The sequence below is a fragment of the Tripterygium wilfordii genome, chromosome 12, assembly GCF_013401445.1.
Source record: "Tripterygium wilfordii isolate XIE 37 chromosome 12, ASM1340144v1, whole genome shotgun sequence".
NCBI classification, from domain to species: domain Eukaryota; kingdom Viridiplantae; phylum Streptophyta; class Magnoliopsida; order Celastrales; family Celastraceae; genus Tripterygium; species Tripterygium wilfordii.
In genome coordinates this window covers 1,805,809-1,825,836 of record NC_052243.1, presented here as the reverse complement: position 1 = coordinate 1,825,836, position 20,028 = coordinate 1,805,809, and the positions used below count along the sequence as shown (strand labels likewise).

At 38.0% G+C, this 20,028-nt stretch overlaps 4 protein-coding genes across 6 annotated transcripts; 2 read left to right on the top strand and 2 right to left on the bottom strand.

Moving 5' to 3' along the window:
- The first annotated feature begins 25 nt into the window (after nucleotides 1–25).
- Nucleotides 26–3,982, top strand: LOC120011089. Of its 2 annotated transcripts, XR_005470985.1 has the most exons (4): nucleotides 27–661; nucleotides 819–1,623; nucleotides 2,862–3,047; nucleotides 3,320–3,982. XR_005470985.1 is itself a non-coding variant. In XM_038862131.1 (3 exons), exons 1-3 carry the CDS (start codon nucleotides 1,494–1,496, stop codon nucleotides 3,467–3,469), a joined length of 432 nt encoding a protein of 143 aa, XP_038718059.1. In that variant the 5' UTR covers nucleotides 26–1,493; the 3' UTR covers nucleotides 3,470–3,982. The 2 variants fall into 2 exon arrangements, 1 of the variants encoding a protein (XP_038718059.1); XM_038862131.1 differs by having other exon boundaries at nucleotides 26–1,589.
- A 495-nt stretch (nucleotides 3,983–4,477) lies between these two features.
- On the top strand, nucleotides 4,478–9,224 carry LOC120010952 (zinc finger BED domain-containing protein DAYSLEEPER-like). The gene is made up of 2 exons (XM_038861913.1): nucleotides 4,478–4,727; nucleotides 6,012–9,224. Exon 2 carries the CDS (start codon nucleotides 6,026–6,028, stop codon nucleotides 9,023–9,025), a length of 3,000 nt encoding a protein of 999 aa, XP_038717841.1. The 5' UTR covers nucleotides 4,478–4,727; nucleotides 6,012–6,025; the 3' UTR covers nucleotides 9,026–9,224.
- A 1,134-nt stretch (nucleotides 9,225–10,358) lies between these two features.
- On the bottom strand, nucleotides 10,359–14,398 carry LOC120011230 (serine carboxypeptidase-like). Its single transcript, XM_038862293.1, has 9 exons — nucleotides 14,205–14,398; nucleotides 13,605–13,776; nucleotides 11,810–11,932; nucleotides 11,575–11,718; nucleotides 11,331–11,484; nucleotides 11,120–11,211; nucleotides 10,778–11,033; nucleotides 10,554–10,687; nucleotides 10,359–10,451 (listed from the first exon to the last, which is right to left on the bottom strand). The coding sequence occupies exons 1-9, from the start codon at nucleotides 14,396–14,398 to the stop codon at nucleotides 10,359–10,361; spliced, it is 1,362 nt and encodes a 453-aa protein (XP_038718221.1).
- Nucleotides 14,399–16,558: 2,160 nt separating this feature from the next.
- On the bottom strand, nucleotides 16,559–19,789 carry LOC120010278 (protein FAR1-RELATED SEQUENCE 8-like). 2 transcript variants are annotated; one of them, XM_038861032.1, is made up of 2 exons: nucleotides 19,612–19,789; nucleotides 16,559–18,769 (listed from the first exon to the last, which is right to left on the bottom strand). In XM_038861032.1, exons 1-2 carry the CDS (start codon nucleotides 19,678–19,680, stop codon nucleotides 16,640–16,642), a joined length of 2,199 nt encoding a protein of 732 aa, XP_038716960.1. In that variant the 5' UTR covers nucleotides 19,681–19,789; the 3' UTR covers nucleotides 16,559–16,639. The 2 variants fall into 2 exon arrangements, with proteins under 2 accessions (XP_038716960.1, XP_038716961.1); XM_038861033.1 differs by having other exon boundaries at nucleotides 16,559–18,765; nucleotides 19,612–19,730.
- Nucleotides 19,790–20,028: the final 239 nt, after the last annotated feature.

The following is a 20,028-nucleotide window of genomic DNA, read 5'->3' as shown; positions in this document are numbered from 1 at the left end:
CCAACAAACAACTGGTATATGTCTACTAGAACCTTCCCTCCGGCCAAAACTCGCCAGCGAGAGCCTCTTTCCGGCGAAGGCCACTTGGATAAGCCTCCTGTTGCTGATCTATCCCCTCGGTTGGAATTAATTTTCAGCTTCCATTCCGGTGACAGCTTTTTCTTCAAAATTTTAAATTCCGGCCAAAGCTTTCCAATAAATCTTGATCCAGTCTCATAGTTCTCGCTGAAATCCCCCGGAGTACTACATTGTGTTTAAATTAGGGCACTGGCTTGGAAGTTTAGAGGTTTTTCTCGAAAGCCCTCCATCCAACCATGCTGAGCATTAATCCGGATATACAAGCCTGACATTCTATTTTTGAGTGAAACTATGGTGGCACGAGATAAGGCAGAGGCCAATTTCAGAAGCTTGGGCTACTAAACTATACTCGGGTGGTAGATTCTGTTGGGCGTTAAAGAAGGTAAGGCATTGGCGTGGAAGCCTGGTTTGATGCTGCAAAATTTCTTTTGTGACCAGACTTTTATTGCCTGTGATTTGAAATCAGACCCCCCAGCAATACATGAAGAATTCCGGGGAATGCAGAAACCAGGGAGGATTTATGGAGGAGATTTCTATTACAGTACATGCAGTTTATCAATGAAACTGGGGCTTGTGATTTGGGGTATGTTGGCTATCCTTTCACTTGCCGTTAAATTGGTTAGAATTATTTCAACATGCCAAAGTCTATCACTTGCCCACAACAGAATCTGATCATTGTCCAATTTTGTTATGCTCTTCTGGGGATATGGGGAGCGGCCCTAAACCATTCATATTTGAAGCTTTCTGGATTGAGGATCCTTATGCCGCAGAATTATTGAACACTGTTGGGATCAATACATTAGAGGGTCTTCCTCACTTCGCTTTTGCCAAAGGTTGAGGAATCTGAAACAAAGACTGAGGAAGTGGAACTATAATTGTTTTGAAAATATTCTTACTAATAAATGATGAGGAGGATGAAGGGGAAAAATGCTAAACTCAAGATGTTACAGGGGAGGTTACATGACTTATAGGAGAAAGAAGAACTCCTTTGGCATATTAAGTCACAGGAGAATTGGTTTGTTTCACGACATCAATGCAAGATATTTTCATTTATCGACTGTGATTCGTAGGAGACAACATCCCATCAGTTTAATTAAGGATCATGGAGGCAGATGGCTTTCACCAATAAATGAGATTTCAAGTTTCATTGTACGCCATTTTGAGGCGGTGTTTACTACTTCAAATCCTACAACTCCAGATTTGATGTATCAATTTGTTAAGGAGGTGGTCACTGAACAAGATAACCAGATGTTTTGTGCTATTCCTGATATGGCGGAGATTTGGAACACTGTGAAGTCCATTGATCAAACTGAATCTCCAAGTCCTGATGGGTACCCTAATCTGTTCTATGTGAAATACTGGGAAGTGGTTAAAATGATGTGGTAGAAGTGGTGCAATTATTCTTCCATCCAGAAATGAACTTTAACTTCATTGTTCTTATACCAAAGAAGCGTGGCCTGGAGGAGATGAAGGATCATCGCCTGATAAGTCTCTGCAACGTTATCTATAAGATCATTTCTAAAATCCTTGCAATCAGGTTAAAAGGTGTGTTATTGAAATTTGTTGACCCATACTAGTTTGCATTTTTGTCTGGACGAGCCATCTGCCTTCCAGGATAATGTTTTCTTGGTGAATGAACTCATGCACACAATTAGGAAGAAAACTGGAAAGGAGGGGGGGGGGGGGGTGTTAATGGCTCTTAAACTAGACATGGAAAAAGCTTATGACAAGCTAGAATGGTCTTTTATTACTGTTATGAAATGGATGGGATTTAATGAGAAGGCTGTTGGCCTTATGCCCTTATCTATGCATGCATTTCTCCATATTGTATAATGGCTCTGCTAAAGGCCATATAAAGCTATCAAGAGGTATTAGGAAAGGAGATCCACTTTCTCCTTTTTTGTTTATCATGTGTGCCGAAATTCTTACAAGACTTTTAAGAAGGGCAGAAATGATTAATGGTATCCATTAATTGTTTCCCTGACGTGAAGGACTGGAGAATGCATACTCTTACTGTGACAAGACCCAATTTTCCATTAATTATTTCAAATTCTCTTTTAGCCCTTCGAATTGTGTTGTAGTATATTCCACTTATTTTAGTAATACCCTAACATCAACATGTAAGGTAAATAGCAGACATTAAGGATTGGGGACCATGTATGCCATGGACGATCCATGCCCTCAAATTATAGAAAGCAAAAAAAAGATTACAAAATCACATGTTAGCATGTGATGGGATGGGTTGTTTTCGGACTTTTTTTCAGAGTAACCAAACTAAATCAATGAATTTTTCATTGACAGTAGTCACAGAGAAAGTATGAGTGTACTAGCTAGTGTTGTATTTTTCTATTGATATTGCTGGTACAAGTTGTAAATTGTGACTATATATATATAGAGTGGTCCCTTAATCACTGCATAATATTAAACCTGCAAGAAGAGAGGTTCTCTTCTCTTTCTCTTATTCAAGCATATTTGTGTTCCACACAATTTGAATCAGAAGACGAGATGTGGTTTGGAGTCCTGTCATGCTTTTCCACAGCTTTCTTGAACTTCCTTGTTCGTGTTCTTCTTCGGCATAGAAGTTCAAGAAAGCTGTGGGATAACATGGCAAAATAAAATAAGGACTTTGAAGTAGTGTTCTTATGGTTCATTGGTTCTTCAAAGATGCATATCTGTGTTGGGTATTTTTTTACATAAATCAGTGTATGAAGATTCTTTAATTTTGATGTTTAAAGTGTCAATTTTTGTGCTAACTTAGTTCATGTCTATGAGTTCATTTGCAGGCCAAGCAACATGATATGAAACTATCTGAGGTTACCGCGGTTGTTAAACTGGGTCTGCAAGCTATTTGTGTTAAAAAGGCAAAACAAGGTGGGCTGCAACTGCCGGCAATGGCAGTGATATGCCTACTCCTGCATCCAGACCTGGCCACCTCTGCCCAGAAAGTCACTCTTGTTGTAGCAATGATGGTAGTTTTCTCTCAAAATTTTTATGTGATTTTTTTTTGAATGTGAAGCAGTGTGTGTAAGTTGTTCCGTTCAATTTGGTAGATTTCTCTTTAATTGGGGAAATAAAATCCTTTTTAAAAGGTAGGAATTAAATATAATTTAAAATTTTGAAGAAATCTTTGTGCTTGATTCTGGTGTTCACACTTTGCAATAAATATTTTATGGGAACAAGGTGCTTGCTATTGATCAGTGGTGGATATTGAGTCTTGATAATTAAATATGGATGTTTGTAGGTCTTCAAATTTAAAATCAAAGAATATTTGAAGAGGACCATTGGCAATTTGCGAGATGAACAAACAGTGACAGTCAAGAATCTCGGACACCGGTGGGGTGCTGGTCGAATGTACTCCGACAATCAAGTCAAGGGGGTCAAGATGTCATAAAAGGAGACCTGTATATATTGATATAATGTGATGCTTAGTTGATGAAAATGCAATGTGTTCTGTTTAAGGGGTTGAAGAAGAAGAGAGCTACGGTTTAGAATCCAGAGAGAGAGAAGTAAAAGCTAAAAAGATCCCTTCAAAAAGGGTTTTGCGTAACTGGAAAAGTGGATTTTCAGGGAATGTGTCTTAAGGTTGCAGGCTTGCAGCTTGCTATCAAAAGGCATGCGCGAGTCCCTAGACCAGCTTGGGATAGATACTGTCGGGGTTGAAGTCCGAATGGTATGCGAGCCTATCGGGCAGGAGTCGAAGCAATGGATCGTAAGGGCGGAGGCCTAGCCCGACACGCTTGATTCGACGCAGTATATGTAAAGCTTAAACTAGATAGTCGTACCTGTTAGCTGGGCCGTAGGCATTTTAGACGGGATGAGCTTTTGGCCACTACAATGTTCACTCAAAGGAATACATGAACTCCGTTTGATAGAACGATTATGCTAGCTTAAAAATTCTACCAAACGGTCTAATTAACTAATCCTTTTAGATCAACGAAAGGTGATTCGATTGATAATCGATTCAGTTAAATATATGTGTCCAATATTCTATTTTAATGACAAATATATTTCTCAATGGTATTTAAAAAGAAAAACTAATCCTTTCAGAATTTACTTATTTACTGAATTAAATGCCAAAAAATTATTACAGTACTTTATATTTTATTCCTAAAGAACAATAGGGTTTCCAATTCCATACAAATCATAGCAACTCCATGGGCCCTCTATGGATCTTCCTTGAACCGAAAGATTCGCACCAATAAGCAATCAAAATCTACGGTCCAGATCAAGTGCCGGATCCGCGGGCTCAATGTAGTAGGTCCATGAAGCATATTATTATTTATTTATAAAAAAATAAAATCCTAGTCCAAAACCAATACCAACTTTCTCTTTTTGACCTCTGTGTCCCCTCTTATATAAACGCCTCGTTCACTCCCCAAAAGGCCTATTAGCCCTAGCCCCAGGTCCAATTAGGGTTTTCTAAATCCTTTCTGTTGTTCCGTTCGCAAAAGCTCAGAACTTGAGGTTCTGAACCTTCAAGGAAAAAAAATTAGAAAAGCTCAAGCCCATTAACTTCGTCGTCTACCTCCAATTCTCACTGTCGAAAATTTCAAATTATTATTAAATATTTAGGTTTTGAGGCGCGAAACTGAAGATTTACGTTTGCTTCTGCCGACGGAAACTCTTTCTATAGATCTTCGAGTCTCGAGGTATGAATAGTTTCCAAACTCTTTTTTTTTTCTCGTTAGGGTTAATCGATTTGTGTATGAAGGTGTCGGATTGCTGTTTTTCGGGGGTGTTATCTGTCTGATGCGTACTTGGCGATTTTATGATTTTCTTTCGTGCTGGCTAGGTTTCGCGTTTATTGATGCTGTATGTTGAGGTTTTCTTTTATGGTTTTGATTCAGATAACTCGTTGTTTCGATGACGGTGTGTATTGGTTTTTTAGTATCTTGGTTGGGTTAACTTCTGTTCATATCATACTTACCAGGGCTGCAATACTAGGGTCTGGTTCAAATACTTGTTTTTTTGGTTTGATTTCTCGTTTTTCGTTCTGTTTAATTTTGACGAAAGTTGATTGGTGAAGGTAGATATTCAACTGGGAGAAGGTATTTTTTAGAGTTTCCGAATGATTACACCTGTTCGATGCCTTTTGAATTACTCGATTTTGATGGAACGGAGAGCCTGTTTGCGTTGGGTTGTTGCTTTTGAAAATTTTCGAAATATGTCAAAAAAAAGTTTAATCAGACATTTGGTTTTGGTCTTTAAGTTACAATAATTGTGAGGGGATACGGGGCTAATAGCCAATGTTTCATGTATGTATGTATGCATGCGTTATAGTATTTTATTTAAAATATTCTCAATTTTTTTCTTCTCAAAAACATTATTGTTATTGATATTATTATTCCTGCAACCTGGGTTCATGGACCTCGATTCACCTTCTGGGTCTCTTGTTAAGTTGTTGGGACTGCAGAGACTCGAGAGAGTAGAGACATGTTTAGGACTTTGGGGGTGAGGTCTGTGTACATATTATTTGGGGGTAAGGTCTGTGTACATCTTGCCAGTCCACCCTGCCCATTGCGGGACAGCGGGAGTCTTATGTACGAGAGTTGTCTATCTTTTTTGGGATTTGTAGAATTCCAATAAATTGGGCTAGTTTTGAAGTCTGATATATTTTACATGATTTAGAGTTATGTCCTTGGTAAGAGTATATAAGTATTGGGATGGTATATTTTCTAGATCCGCTCTTTTTTGGACTTCTTTGTTCTGATCCATATTTTTAGTTAACTTTGTGATAATGATGATGTCATTTGGCCTTTTAACCTGTATCTTTTCAATTTCATTTTTTTTTTGCTTTAAAAAGTTGCGCCTTTATTTTTTTTTTAACTTTTAGGTTGGGGGTGGGAGCCTGTTTGAGAGGAAGGGTTCATGCGAGTGTGTGTCTTAGCACCCGATGACAATGCTGAAGTAACTAATTCCTTGTGTTGTTGCAGGAGTTCGTACTTACATGGAGATTGACACTCCCGCCACCCCTTTTACTCCTGTCACGCTTGGTGAGAACAATGAAATAGCCAGTTCGGATACTCGGCCTAACAAACGTAGGAGAAAGAAGTCTATTGTCTGGGAGCACTTCACTGTGGAAACTGTTGGAGCTGGTGTTACTAGGGCTTGTTGTAATCAGTGCAAGAAGTCATTTGCTTACATTACTGGTTCAAAGCTAGCAGGAACCAGCCATCTCAAGCGACATATTGCCTTGGGAATCTGCCCTGTTAGCCGTCAGAGAAATCAACTGGCAACATATACACCTGGTTCTAAAACTGGAAGTGGTACTGATCCACCTAAAAGACGGTACAGAGCAAGCTCTGCATTTACCGGTATCTCTTTTGATCAGGAGCAGTGCAGCCAAGAGCTTGCTAAGATGATCATAATGGAAGAGCTTCCGCTTCAGATTGTGGAACACTCAGCATTTACTGATTTTGTTCGGACTCTTCAACCTCATTTCAATATGGTGAGCTTCAACACTATTCAAGGTGATTGTGTGTCCATATATCTTAGCGAGAAGCAAAGCCTCTTGAACCTTATTGGTGGAATACCTGGACGTGTCAACCTTACATTAGATTTGTGGACCTCGAATTCAACTATGGGCTACGTTTTTGTAACTGGACACTTCATTGATGATGACTGGAATTTGCATCGGCGGCTGCTTAATGTTATAATGGTACCTACGCCTGAGTCCGATTATGCTTTCAATCAGGCTGTTGTTGCTTGCTTATCGGATTGGCATTTGGGGAGCAAACTCTTTACCCTCACTCTTGATCAATCATTCTCAAATGAAATCACTGTTAGAAATCTTAGAGGGATCCTCTCTGTCAAGAACCCATTGATACTTAATGGTCAATTACTAAATGGACATTGTTATGCTCGTGTAATCAGCCGCCTTGTTGTGGATGCTATTGGGTTCATGGGGGAAATTGTGGGAAGGATTCGTGAAAGTGTGAAATATGTGAAAACATCAGAATCTCAAGAAGAGAGGTTTATGCAGCTGAAGCAACAACTTCAAATCCCTAGCACGAGAGAGCTTATAATTGATGACCAGAAGAAATGGAACACGACTTATCATATGCTGATAGCTGCATGTGAGTTGAAACAAGTATTTGATTGCTTTGATACATCTGATCCTGATTACAAGATAAATATATCTACTGAAGATTGGACGCAAGTAGAAATTCTCTGCACCTACTTGAAGCTTTTCTTTGATGCAGCTAGCATTTTAACTGGCCCAACAAATCCCCCTGCCAATATGTTCTACCATGAAGTGTCAAAACTCCACCTAGAGCTGACCCATGCAGCCATGAGTACAGATACTGTCGTCAGCAACTGGACAAGACCTTTGAGAGAAAAACTTGATAAATATTGGAGGGAACACTTCCTAGTTTTTGCGATTGCTGTAGTTATGGACCCAAGATTCAAAATGAGGTTCATTGAGTTCAGTTTCCCTAAGATCTTTGGAGTTGAAGATGCTGATATGTGGATCAAGCATGTTGATGATGGTTTACATGAAATTTTTTTTGATTACTTTGCACCAATGCTTTCTCTACCCGCATCCTTCGAGGAAGGGAATGATGTCATTCTCAAAACGGAAGCATCTGACAATGGACCCCATCAACATGGAGCCCCTTTAGTTCCAGCTGGAGATGGAGTTGTTATGCATGAATCTGCTCAAGGAATAATCCCTACTGATGGAGGAATCCCTGCAGAAGGGGGCCCTCAGGAAGTAGCCCTTCTAGAAGGAGAGCCTCGAGATGGAGCCTCTCTAGAAGGAAACTATGAATATGCCACCCCTCTAGAAGGAAATTCCCATGTTGATGACACCTCACTAGGAGGAAACCTTCTTCAAGATGATGCCACTGTAGGAGGGAACCCTCAAGACAGAGATGAAGTAGCCCTTGTAGAAGGAGAGCCTCGAGATGGAGCCTCTCTAGAAGGAAACTATGAATATGCCACCCCTGTGGAAGGAAATTCCCATCATGATGACACCTCACTGGGAGGAAACCTTCTTCAAGATGATGCCACTGTAGGAGGGAACCCTCAAGACGGAGCCCCTGTGGAAGGAAGCCTGCATGATGGAGCTCCCATTGAATCAAAACCTCAAGATGGTGCCCCTGTGGAAGCAAAACCTCAAGATGTAGCCCCTCTGGATGGAGATACGCAAGATGAGACCAATTTGAATGAAAACACTCATGATGGAGCTGTTGTGGGAGGATATAGTCAAGATGGAGCCACTGTGCTAGGAGATACTCAAGATGAAGTCCCAATAGAGGAGGGAAACACTCAAGATGTAGCCACAACAGAGGGAAACCCTCAAGATGGGATCCATCTTGAAGGAAATACACGAGATGGAGACCCTCTAGAAGGAATACCGCAAGATGTGCCCCTGCCAGAAGGAACTGTACAAAATGGAGCCCCTTTAGATGGAAACACTTATGATGGAAACCCTCAAGTACCAGGTGTACCCTCCCTGGAAGATTTTTCAATGGAAATTGATGCACCAGAATTACACCATCAGGAAGTAAACCCTGCAGAAGTAGCTCCTCAAGATATGCATATGCTTACTATTGGGGATGGGCTTTCAGATTTTGAGGTTTATATCTCCGAAATTACGAGTAGCCAACAGATGAAGTCAGAATTGGATCAGTATCTAGAAGAATCTGTTTTGCCTCGAGTGCAAGAGTTTGACATACTGGGTTGGTGGAAACTAAATAAATTGAAGTATCCCACTCTCTCTAGGATGGCTTCTGAAATTTTGTCGATACCATTATCAACTGTTGCTCCTGATTCTGTATTCGACACTGAAAGCAAGACGATGGACAGCTATCGGAGTTCATTGCGTCCTGTGATCCTCGAAGCCCTTATCTGTGCCAAGGACTGGCTCCAACATGCGTCATCATCATCATCACCTTCTACATTTGCAGAGATTTCCAATGCAATCGTTAAGATGGAATTTTAGGTCTCATTTCTGATTTCATATATGTTTTGCATCATAGATTTATCTTTACCTATCCTTTTACGTTCATTCTCTTTAATTAACTTCTGAACGTTTTTTTTCTGGTAGTACTGTATTAGACATTGCTGATATGCAGTGAAATGTTATTGACCTCTTGATTTTCTGATGGATTATTTCATATTATTACTCTCCATTTCTTTTCTGTGGATGCCTTTATGTTTCCTTTAATATGTAGAAGTTGATTCAATTAAAGGTGTAAAGCATGAATGACATGAGTGAGCTGTCGCCTGAGTGCGCTGCATCAAGGAATAACCATGTTTAATTTGTTAGTGTTTTATGACTTCTGTGATGTCCTTGGCTAATTTCATCAGTATCTTATATTTATGTTTCTGGTGGTTCTGAAACTGAAGTAGGCTAATTTCGTCAGTATCTTATCTTCTGTGATAGAACTGTCTTGATGAGTATTGGAGTTCCATCTCTTGTTGTTTCGCCGTCGCTGTAAAAGTTGCAAGCTTTTGGACATTAATGCAGTTACTTGAAGGTTTCAACGGAAGTTCCACTTATTTGCTAATTTTGTTATTCTTCCGGAACATTTTGCTTATAGTCCTCATGCCATCCTCGTCAACCTGAAAACACCATTAGTTATTTATGTGGAGCAGTGACAATTTTAAGGCGTAGAATGATTACTGTGTCATCATTAGCTCCCGCTCAAGAGACCCCATTTGCTTCTCTGTGAACACTGTCGTTCCCCAGACCTACTGAAGAAAATTAACTCCCAATCCATCAAGACGGGGCTCACATGAAACTCCACTGTCCAGAACAAACTGATTGCCTTCTGCTGCTGTCACGAATGGGGTAACATGTTATATGCGCGCCAAATGTTCGACATAATTCCCCAACCAAGTGTCTTCATATGGAACCCTCTGATCAAGCCTTTTTTTAGGGTAAGTTGTCCTAAAGAGGAGTTTTTATGTATTTGGAGATGTTTCGGAGTGATGCTATAAGCAATTCCGTACTTGTTGGATGGTTTTACAGGTGATATTGCACTGCATTGTAGAAGAGAGTTCCATTGTCATATGCTAAAATTTGGTTTTGGCTACAATGTGTTTCTTCAGAAGGCTTTCATTCGTATGTATATTTTTTGTCTGCAATGCTACAATGTTAATAAATTCCCTAGTACTAGAAAACTATGATTCATTAGGAACAAAAACATAGATAATCACAAGTGCATTCATGTGAAACCCTGAAAACAAAACTAGGAGAATTCATTGTTTTTATATTGATTTGTATATGTATATAACTCTTATAATAGCACATGTTACATTCAAGAGGTTTATCACTTGATGGGTTCTCCTTTCATCCAGCTTCGTATCATGTGGAAAGCAACTCTTGGTTGATCCATCGGAACCATGTGACCAGCTTTATTAATCTAACACGTATATATACAGTAAGAGTTACCAGGGTGGTTGAAGTTGGAACAATATTATGACTAAACATTCAAACATATACATACAAAGATTAACAAACAAACCCTGATGAAAGTGAGAGGTCCATAGCTTGACATCCATCCTTTTTTTACACCATCAACAAGAAATGGGACGAATGGAGCCTCTTTAAACCCTTTCTTTCCATCCCATTCCATTTTCGAGACCCACTTAAGGTTTCCTGTACAAACAATCATCTTCATCCTAAGAATATAGACAAAGTCTGTGCACAAGCTAATTCATTAATAGACTGTACATGCTTGAGGCTTACCAACCCAATTGCATATCAGATCTTGATCTCCTACATAGATAAGAACTTTGATGTCATTCTTAAGTAGATCAGGAATTCCCACATCAAGATTCTTCACGTAATCTCCAATCATTGCATCGTATATTGTCTCATTCAAGTGAACAAATGGTTTCTCCACTCCTAGAGCTTTCTTTACCAATTGCTTATTCAAAAACTTCTCCATATTTGAAAAGTCATAATTCGAGGTACCTATGCGTTGCTTTCTAATATCATAAAACTATATGTTGCAAAGATGTCCAGAGTTAGATTTTGTAATTTTTCTAAGATATATATATATAATTTCCTAATATAATAAATCCATACATTTCTATTCCCTGCAAAGTTCCGAAGTGCACTAACTATCTCAATGCAATCATCATATGCAGTGATACAATCATCTTCTTTGCCAGTATCATCTGATATATAAGAAACTAAAAACAGTCAACCATTGATCGAATATACATACATTTTCTAGATTAAACAAGTATATATGGAAAAAGAAATACATATTTAGGAAGTCAAAAGAAGTACGAACCACAATCCTCTATAGATGATTCACAGTCTGGAACAAGATGTTCTTTCATATATAAGTAATTCGATTCTTTAATTACTTCATGGTGCCAAGCATATCTCGGAATTGTTGGATATTGAATTCCGGTATTTGTAAGTCCATTACCAACAGCGAAACCCTATAAAATTATAGAGTTGATCAGTAAATCCAATAAGGCACAAAAATCACAATGAAAATTGTGGAGCGAGAGAGACAACCATGCACGTGCCTTGATTTTTATATAAATTTTCTTATTTTCATTATTTCCTTGAAGAATTCGAGAAGTTAGAGCAGGAGCATAATGCCCAGCATAAGATTGTCCGGTTATGAAAAATTCATTTTCAATGAACTCGGGATGTTTTTGAAAGAATTCCTATAATTGTAGGGAAAAAAAATTAGATAATGTCAAGCACCAAAATTTAGTTCAAACAAAATTAATAAATAAGATGGGGGAAGAAATTGACCTGTAAGAAGTTATACAAATCATTGCTGATATCAATTTGATTGTCTCTTATTTTATCATTATCATTATTTGTGTAACTAAAACCTGTTCCGATTGGCTGATCAACATATATAATATTTGATACCTATATTAAAACTAAATTAAATTATTATATGTTTTATTTTAGAGAGAAAATTGAAAGGACTTAAAACAAATATCACATTTAAATAAATTGCATAGACATGTACATAAATATTTTTGACGACCACTGTTTATTACTAATGTATTTGACCATTTTATATCGCGGATTCTAGATTACAAAGGGGACTCCTTATTATATCAATATTCATAAGATCATTTTATATCTTGAAACTAAATATAGGCATTCATTCATTCAATGGTTGTATTACACATCCTAGTTTAATCAATATACGTAAATCAGTTTTTGAAAGAAAATAATTGTTTAGATCCTATTTGGTATCACTTCCAAAAATTATGAAAAACGGGAAAAAAAATATAAAACAAAAAATGAAAATATAAATTGATTATCTGTTTGGTTGCGTATTAAAACAAAAAATGAAAACATAAATTTGATTCAAGATGAGATCGTGATGCGAGATGTCGTGAAGTTCTGCTCTTGATTCACAAAAAAGTCAGTGCCCGAAGTTCGGGCCAAACCTGACTTGGTCCCGAAGCCCGGTCCAAGAAAGACATGGGCCCGAAGTCAAACTCGAGATCGACCCAGACCCGTAGCTCTGCCCGAGATCGACCCGACCCCTAATACCATCCCAGGACAAACCAGAACCCAAAACTCGCCCCTGGGATAGACCCGGGCTTGAAGCACGGGATCGACCCGGGCCCGTAGACCTGTTTAGGCATGAGATCGACCAGGGCCCGTAGCCCGACCAGGCCCTGAAGACCATCCTAGGATAAACCAACCTCAAAGCCGGGCCTAGGACCTTGAAGCCTGGGCCGACCTAGCCCAAAACCCGACCCGGGCCCATAGCCTGGTCGAGTATCGACTTGAGCTAGAAACATGACCTGGGCCCGTAGCCCAGCCCGAGCCTGAAGCTTGGCTCGGGACCGATCAGGGCTAGAAGTTTAGCCCAGGACAAACCCACGCCCAAAGCCCGAGTCGGACCCAACCAGAAAATGAGAGAAAGGTCGGCACACATGTTGTGTAAGAGAGAAAGGAGGTCGTCGTGTGTGTAGTGTTTTAAAAACTTTTGAAAACCTTTTTTTTTGTTTTCTTAAAAATTTTGAAAAACTGTTGTTGTTTTCATTAAAACGAAAAAAAAATAATTTATTTTTGTTTTTTATTATTTGAAAATCAAGACAAAAAAACAGATTGATACCAAACATGACCTAAATAGGGGCCCTGCAGTAGATTTTCTATTGCATTAGGCTCATTTGAGGCATCAATTTTAAAAAAATACCTAAAAATAATAAATGTAATGCTTTTATTGTTTAGATCATCATCATGTGTTTTTTTTTTAGGAAAAAAAATTAAATTGATTGACAAAAGATTGATACAAATATGAAACATTTTCTACCGTTTGATTAAACACCTATTTATCTTGTTATCATTTCTCAATGAATTTAGTTTTTTTACCTTGAAAAAAATATATGATGTTAATCTATACACTAAATACTTTACATTTAAATTTTTTTGATAATTTATCAAAAATTATTAGAACTCCTAATGGCTTTAATGCAGGCCCTGCAGTAGATGACCCATTGCAGGGCCCCGGAACTCAAACATGACCTTAGTTCTTCTATAGTCTATTAGATCAGTATAAAATATCAAGACATGATACCTTATCCCAACCATACTCAATCCATATGAGAGAGAGGTCTTCTGCGATATGAAATGGACCATTTTCATAAAATAATGCAATGCTACCGCTAACTCCAGGTCCTCCACTCAACCATATCACAATTGGGTCATTTTTCTTGTCATTCCGCGATTCAAAGAAAAAGTAAAACATCCTACAAAAAAAGTAATGAACAATTAGTTTTACATTAATATTATATCATGAAGAAATATACATATATTGGAGAAACATTAATATGAGGGCAAAAAGATATTTTTCGTCCCCTCAACTGTGAGGTGAGTTTCATTTTTATCCATAAGTTTTTTTTTCCTCTCATTTGCGTCCCTCAACTATTGAAAAGTATCATTTTCGTCTTTTCAAGTGAGATTGAAGTTGAGAAAAACTTGATCTGACGAACAATATGATTCCACGTAGGATTTTTCAATGGCCGAATTTATCTAAGGGATAAAAATGGTATTTTCCCATAGTCGGGGGACGAAAAAGGGAGAGAAAAAAAAGCTAAGGGACGAAAATGAAACCTGACCAATAGTTGAAGGATGAAAAATACTCTCTTGCCTTAATATGAGACTAACTACTAAATACCTTGCACCTCCAGCATTTGGAAGAAGATAGTAACCAGCATAGTGACCAAGGTCTTCAACATTTGGACCAGAAGTAGGAAGAAAAGGAAACTTGAATTTCTTCTCAACAAGTCTTAGAGTATCAGCGACAGATGAGTTATCCTTAACCAGATTATTATCATTTTCAGGAATCGAGTTAGGCGATCTTGCAAGCATTTCTGGTTTTTGTTCGGATGAAACGTGAGTTTTTGATGGAAAAAGGTCATGATTACCCAATCTTGCATAAACGAAGGATGAAGTAAGAAAGAGATTGAAAAGAAAAGGAGAAATAAATATGTTAATAAAAATTGAAATCATTTTTGCTTCTGTGTATGAAGGATGTGCCCCTATTGGAGGTATTATTTATGGAGTTTCCATTGATGATGAATGTTCTGTATAGAAAGAAAAATACAACGCTTTAACCGGCATTTTATCACAAAAAAAAACACTGACTTCATTCAAATGTTTAGCTAAATTGAATTGAAAAATCACATTTTTCTCATTTTTGGACAACAACTTAACTTTGGATCATGTTCAGCATATGCTTAATTTATCTCGTATGGTTGCCGGCAAGAATAATTTGAATTTTTTTTTATGGTTGTTTATTTCATTTTTTATTATTGTGTTTTGCACTAATTTATTTGTCTAATTGCCAACTATATATTTTTTTTCATTGTGATATACATAGCAAGAGGGGTGGCTGGGACCTGCTGTAAATTTACAGCAGGTCCCGCTGTAATGGCTCTTAGGCCATCAAAAAACATTTATTTTATTTTTTAAAAGTTATGGATGTGTTTTGATCGAGTTTACGAGTATAACGGTATATTTTTTATCCCATACAAAAATCAAATTGACATAAAAAAAAGATAAAAATTATGGACCGTTGAATATAAGCCTGTAACATTATATGTCTATCTTGTGATGAATTTAATTTTTATTTGAGATGAAAATTATACCGTTTGATTCGTAAACAAGATCAAAACACATTCATAATTTTATTTATTTTTAAAAAAAATTTAATCACCTCCTATTTATTAAGGTGGGGTATGTTGTAAAAAAAATTACATTAGACCCCCGACACCCATAGCAAGAGAGGTTGTGTTAGAAATTATCGATATTAAATTTTAAAATTTGGAATAAAGAGAATATTATAGTAAATTATTACGGCCATTACAAATTACTCAAGGACAAAAACATTAATCATTTGTAGGGGATTTTTTTAATGTGGCGGAAATTTCCTAGTGCCAGCCAAAATTTCCTAGGGCCTAGCAGGCCTTAGGAAATTTCACCCACATTCAAAATTCCCCCACAACATCAATAATATTGTACAAGAGCAACAATGTTTTCGAAAATACTTCCACACGAGAAACATAAACATCGATAATATTGTACAAGATCAACGATGTTTTTCAAAAAGCTTTCCGCACGGCAAGATAATAAACAACCAACCATTATAGTTTCAATAATAATTTTTGAACCGACTAGTAGTGTATATAATATGACAAAAAGACCCAAAAGTTAGGCCTCTTCAATCAAATCAAAATATCTTGGTTTGGGTAAATTTTGGTTGATACAATCATTTTCATAAGTTCGGTTAATAAATTAGAATCAATTCCTAGCCTAACTGATTAAGAGTGACTCTTCTTTCTTTGTAGGTCATGGGTTTGATTCCTACCAAACCCATGCATGAAATTATTATGTGCTTGTCTGGCACCAGTGAGGGGCCTATCGTAGACACGGATTACCTCATCGGAGATTGAACCTTTGATTGAAAGTATTGTAGTGGGCTTGAGGTATTTTTAGGCCTGGGACTTGGCAAAGTCCACAAGTCGGCAAACACTGGCTCACGAGTTTGCAAGATGGGCTACGGCAGTCCATTGGACTGGCCGTACGGCCCATATCCCCAAAACATGAATGCTTCTCCAACAACGACGTGGCGTTGTTTAAGGTTTAAACCATTTGATTAGAACAGTTTGGAAAAGTCAGAACCACAAGTAATTCAGATAGCATTAATATGTGTGGTATTTCATAAATATCTCGAGTTTCGAAACTCCTTCATCTCCTTCTCCAATATTTAAAAAAAAAAAAAAAAAAAAAAGAGTCAAGCTGTAATATAATGGGTCCGTCTGAGAGTGTTGTATTTTAACCCATTACTGTGAAGTTAAGTGAGTTCTAAAACTACGGTGAAATAAGATGAGTTCAGCTCGCGTGTTCTTAAAAAATTATTGTGAGAAGAATTGATGTGCAGTTTAGCTTCTAGATAAACAAAATTGCAGTGAGATGGGTTTCTAACCCCACGCCCCATACAGGGATATCAAGCAAATCCATGCGACTCAATGAAATAAGGTGCTAGGCATATGGAAGATTGCGAGGCAAATGATGCTACAAAGAATTATATACATTGTTGTCTATGTATTATTATACATGCTTGTCCACCACAAGGCGGACCTTATTCAAAGATTCTTTAAATGCCTGCCAAGCAACCATATAATGTTCTTGTGATATCATCCCTTCATCTACAGCTTGCATAGCTCGCTTGTACAAGTGATCAAACCACTGAACTGGATTACTAATGTCGACAGTGTCGGAACCAAGGTCTGGAACATACAATCGATTAAAATCCTTCCTCCAGCGCGATAAAATATACTGAAATGGGATTTCCTCCACGCCATTGTAGTTAAGAACACACAATGCATGCCGACACAGGTGACCTTTGAAATTAAAGCAGCTACAAATGCAACGAACCTCGAATCCTGCTTTATCGTACATAACTTCATAGTTCCTAGCATCCCTCAGATTGTCATCACAGTCTCGTTCTTTAATTGTATATGTGACTAATGATCCATTGCCTTGAACTTGTTCTATGCTGAAACAAGATGACATCATGACAACTTCATCTTGGAACTTCCTCAATATTTCATTTGTGTACAATTTCGAGAGCTGTAACTCATACGAGCATCTTGTTTTCAACATGGGGCTCGAATTTCTCGACTCAAAGTCATCACAAGCTTCTTTGTGGTTTTTCTTTTGTAGAACCAATTCATACATATCAAAGAACTCTTTCAAACTAGTCTGCTGATGCACATAACCATCAAAAAAGGGATATATTGACTCACCTTTCTGAAAAGTAGACAATCCGGCAAAAAATGTGTCTTTTGAGTAAACTGGAGCCCACCGTTCTCGCTCTTCATACAAAGCTCGAAGCCATTCATGATCCATAATTCCAAAATGTTGGATCATATCCTCCCATGCCAATTCAAATTCATCTACCTTTAGAGAGTCATAGACTGTCCTATTCAGTACCATTTGAAATGCCTCAGATTCATGCAACCCTCCCAGATTCTGGAGAATGCTTTGCATAACATATGGCAAACAAAAATGATGGTGAGCCCTGGGAAACACCTCTGCAACCGCTCCCTGCATTGTCTTGCACCTGTCTGTGATGATAGTTTGTGGAGGACGACCAGACATACATGTGAGCCAAGCCCTAAATAACCAAATATAGGTATCAAATGACTCATCCGCAAGTAAACCACAACCGAGTAAAAGAGACTGCCTGTGATGATTCAATCCAACAAATGCAAGAAGCGGAATTTCGTAGTTGTTTGACAAGTAAACTGTGTCAAATAGAACAACGTCACCAAAGTAACCATAAGCAGCCCTAGATCTAGAATCAATCCAGAAGACATTCCTCAAATAACCATCATCAGTGAGATCCATCAAGTAGAAAAAGTTAGGGTTTCCCAGCTGAGCCTGAGAAAAGTAATTATTGATGGTCTGTGCATCTCCTTCTTTGAGCGTCAAGCGCTTGGACCGGTCAACATGATGGCTGCTTTCTCCTTCATTAGACATTGAACTTCCATAACCTCCTTGATCTACCACAGGTGTCCGATACAGCTTGATTGTCCGTACTTCTACATCAACAGCTGGCTCCGCCTTTCTTTTCGTCCCTGCGTCCATCTTCTTGTGTGACTTGGAATTTTGTGCTCTTTCAGGATCAAACAAATGATTGTGCTCAACCTTGACTTCATCCACCCTCCACCGATTAGACTCCACCAATCTCAGCCTTATCATTGCTGGACAACCTGTTCTTGTTTCCTTTCTACGACTGTTAGCTTCTTTAATCATCTTAAAACCCTCGCAGTTGCAACAAAGTACTGCACCTCGTTTCTCTTTGCTATTACGTTTTGTCCATGAAGATTTTACCCTAATAGCAAACCCCAGATCCTTAGCATAGCAATTATAATAGTTATAAGCATCATCATATGATTCGAACTCCATTCCCACAGCAGGAGGATGGTAATTCTTTCCTAGAGATTCCCCACTTTGGCTATCAACTAAAGCCATCCCCTCTCTGTCACTTTCATGGTCATTGCTTTCAATATTAAGCATCTGCTTGCAGTCATTTTCAATGTCCCCGTCCTCAATTTGAAGATCATGGTCCATAATTTCAAGGTCATTCCCTTCAATCACAAGATCATTACCTTCAATATCAAGCTCACTTCCTTCTTCCCCAAGCAACTGTTCACTGTTTCCAGAACCTTCTAGCTGACATAAGAAACAAATAATTAATACCAATAAGCGAATAATGCAATCAATTTAAAGATCGAGTCATTGTTAAAAATGAAGCAACAAGCAAATAAAGCTTACACCATGCTCTCCGATATTAGAACATAACAAAGATGTAGAAATCTTCTCCATTTTCCCAATCCACTTTCCTCTCTTTCTTCTTCTGTTATTATTATTATTAAGGTCAAACCCACGGCCCAATGGTAAAGTTGTCTCACAACATCCTAGAGGTCATAGGTTCAAATTCTAAAAACAGCCTCTATGCATTAACGCAGGGGAAAGGCCTAGTACATCTTGCTCTTCCCCGACCTTGCAACCACGGCAAATGTCTTGTACACGGGAATTGTTTACCATTGCATTTCTGCCACTCTTTTCACTCTATCGAAGTGTAGTTGAATATCTTTCTACGACACTTTCAGATTTCTTTCTGACTCTTATAGTGTTATTGATGCACATATCAATTAATCTCTCTGACCAGCTCTGGCAATCTGAACTTAAAGCAGTTGAGATGTATTCAACCAACATTGGATTAAGACTTGTTTCCTCATCGTCATCAACAATGCAAGATATAACACACATTTAGCGAATAAATTCAAGCATGATGCTTTCTGTCGTTACACCTACATCCGTACATAGTCTCGATATTTACATCCTTCTCTGTCTAAAAGTGAAGAAAATAGACAGCAAACACCAGTTCAATCATACCTAGTTACAAAATTAACAAGCGCAACTCGCAAATGATTCCATAGAAGGAAAAGAGAAATCTGACACATGAAAACGCGGGAATCAAAAAGAAAAGCACAGAGCTTAAAGAGACTCACAGGAATTCCAAGGTTAGGGCTCGGTGAAAGGGGCTCGCCGCCGAGGATCGTGATATCGTCGTCGGTCATCGTAGAGAGAGCATGTGCACAGGCGGTGTGTCAAAGTACGTGATGTTAGCTTTACCCTAAACCGGGAATGTTTGGGATTTTGGGTTTAGGTACTTGCGATTTGTAATATTTGCGGTTTGAGACTGAAATGGCTGCGGAATTTTATGTAAAAATAATGGTGGGGTCAGAATAATAAAAAAAGAAGAAGTTATGAGCAGGAATTAATGAATTTTAGTAGTTGATAATAATATTTTAGTTTTTGATAACTCATAAAAATTGCACTAAAATGCATTAAATTGCCATAACAACACCCCTAATTCTTCAAATCAACACACAAATACCATATATTAAGATTTTAACTTCACTAAT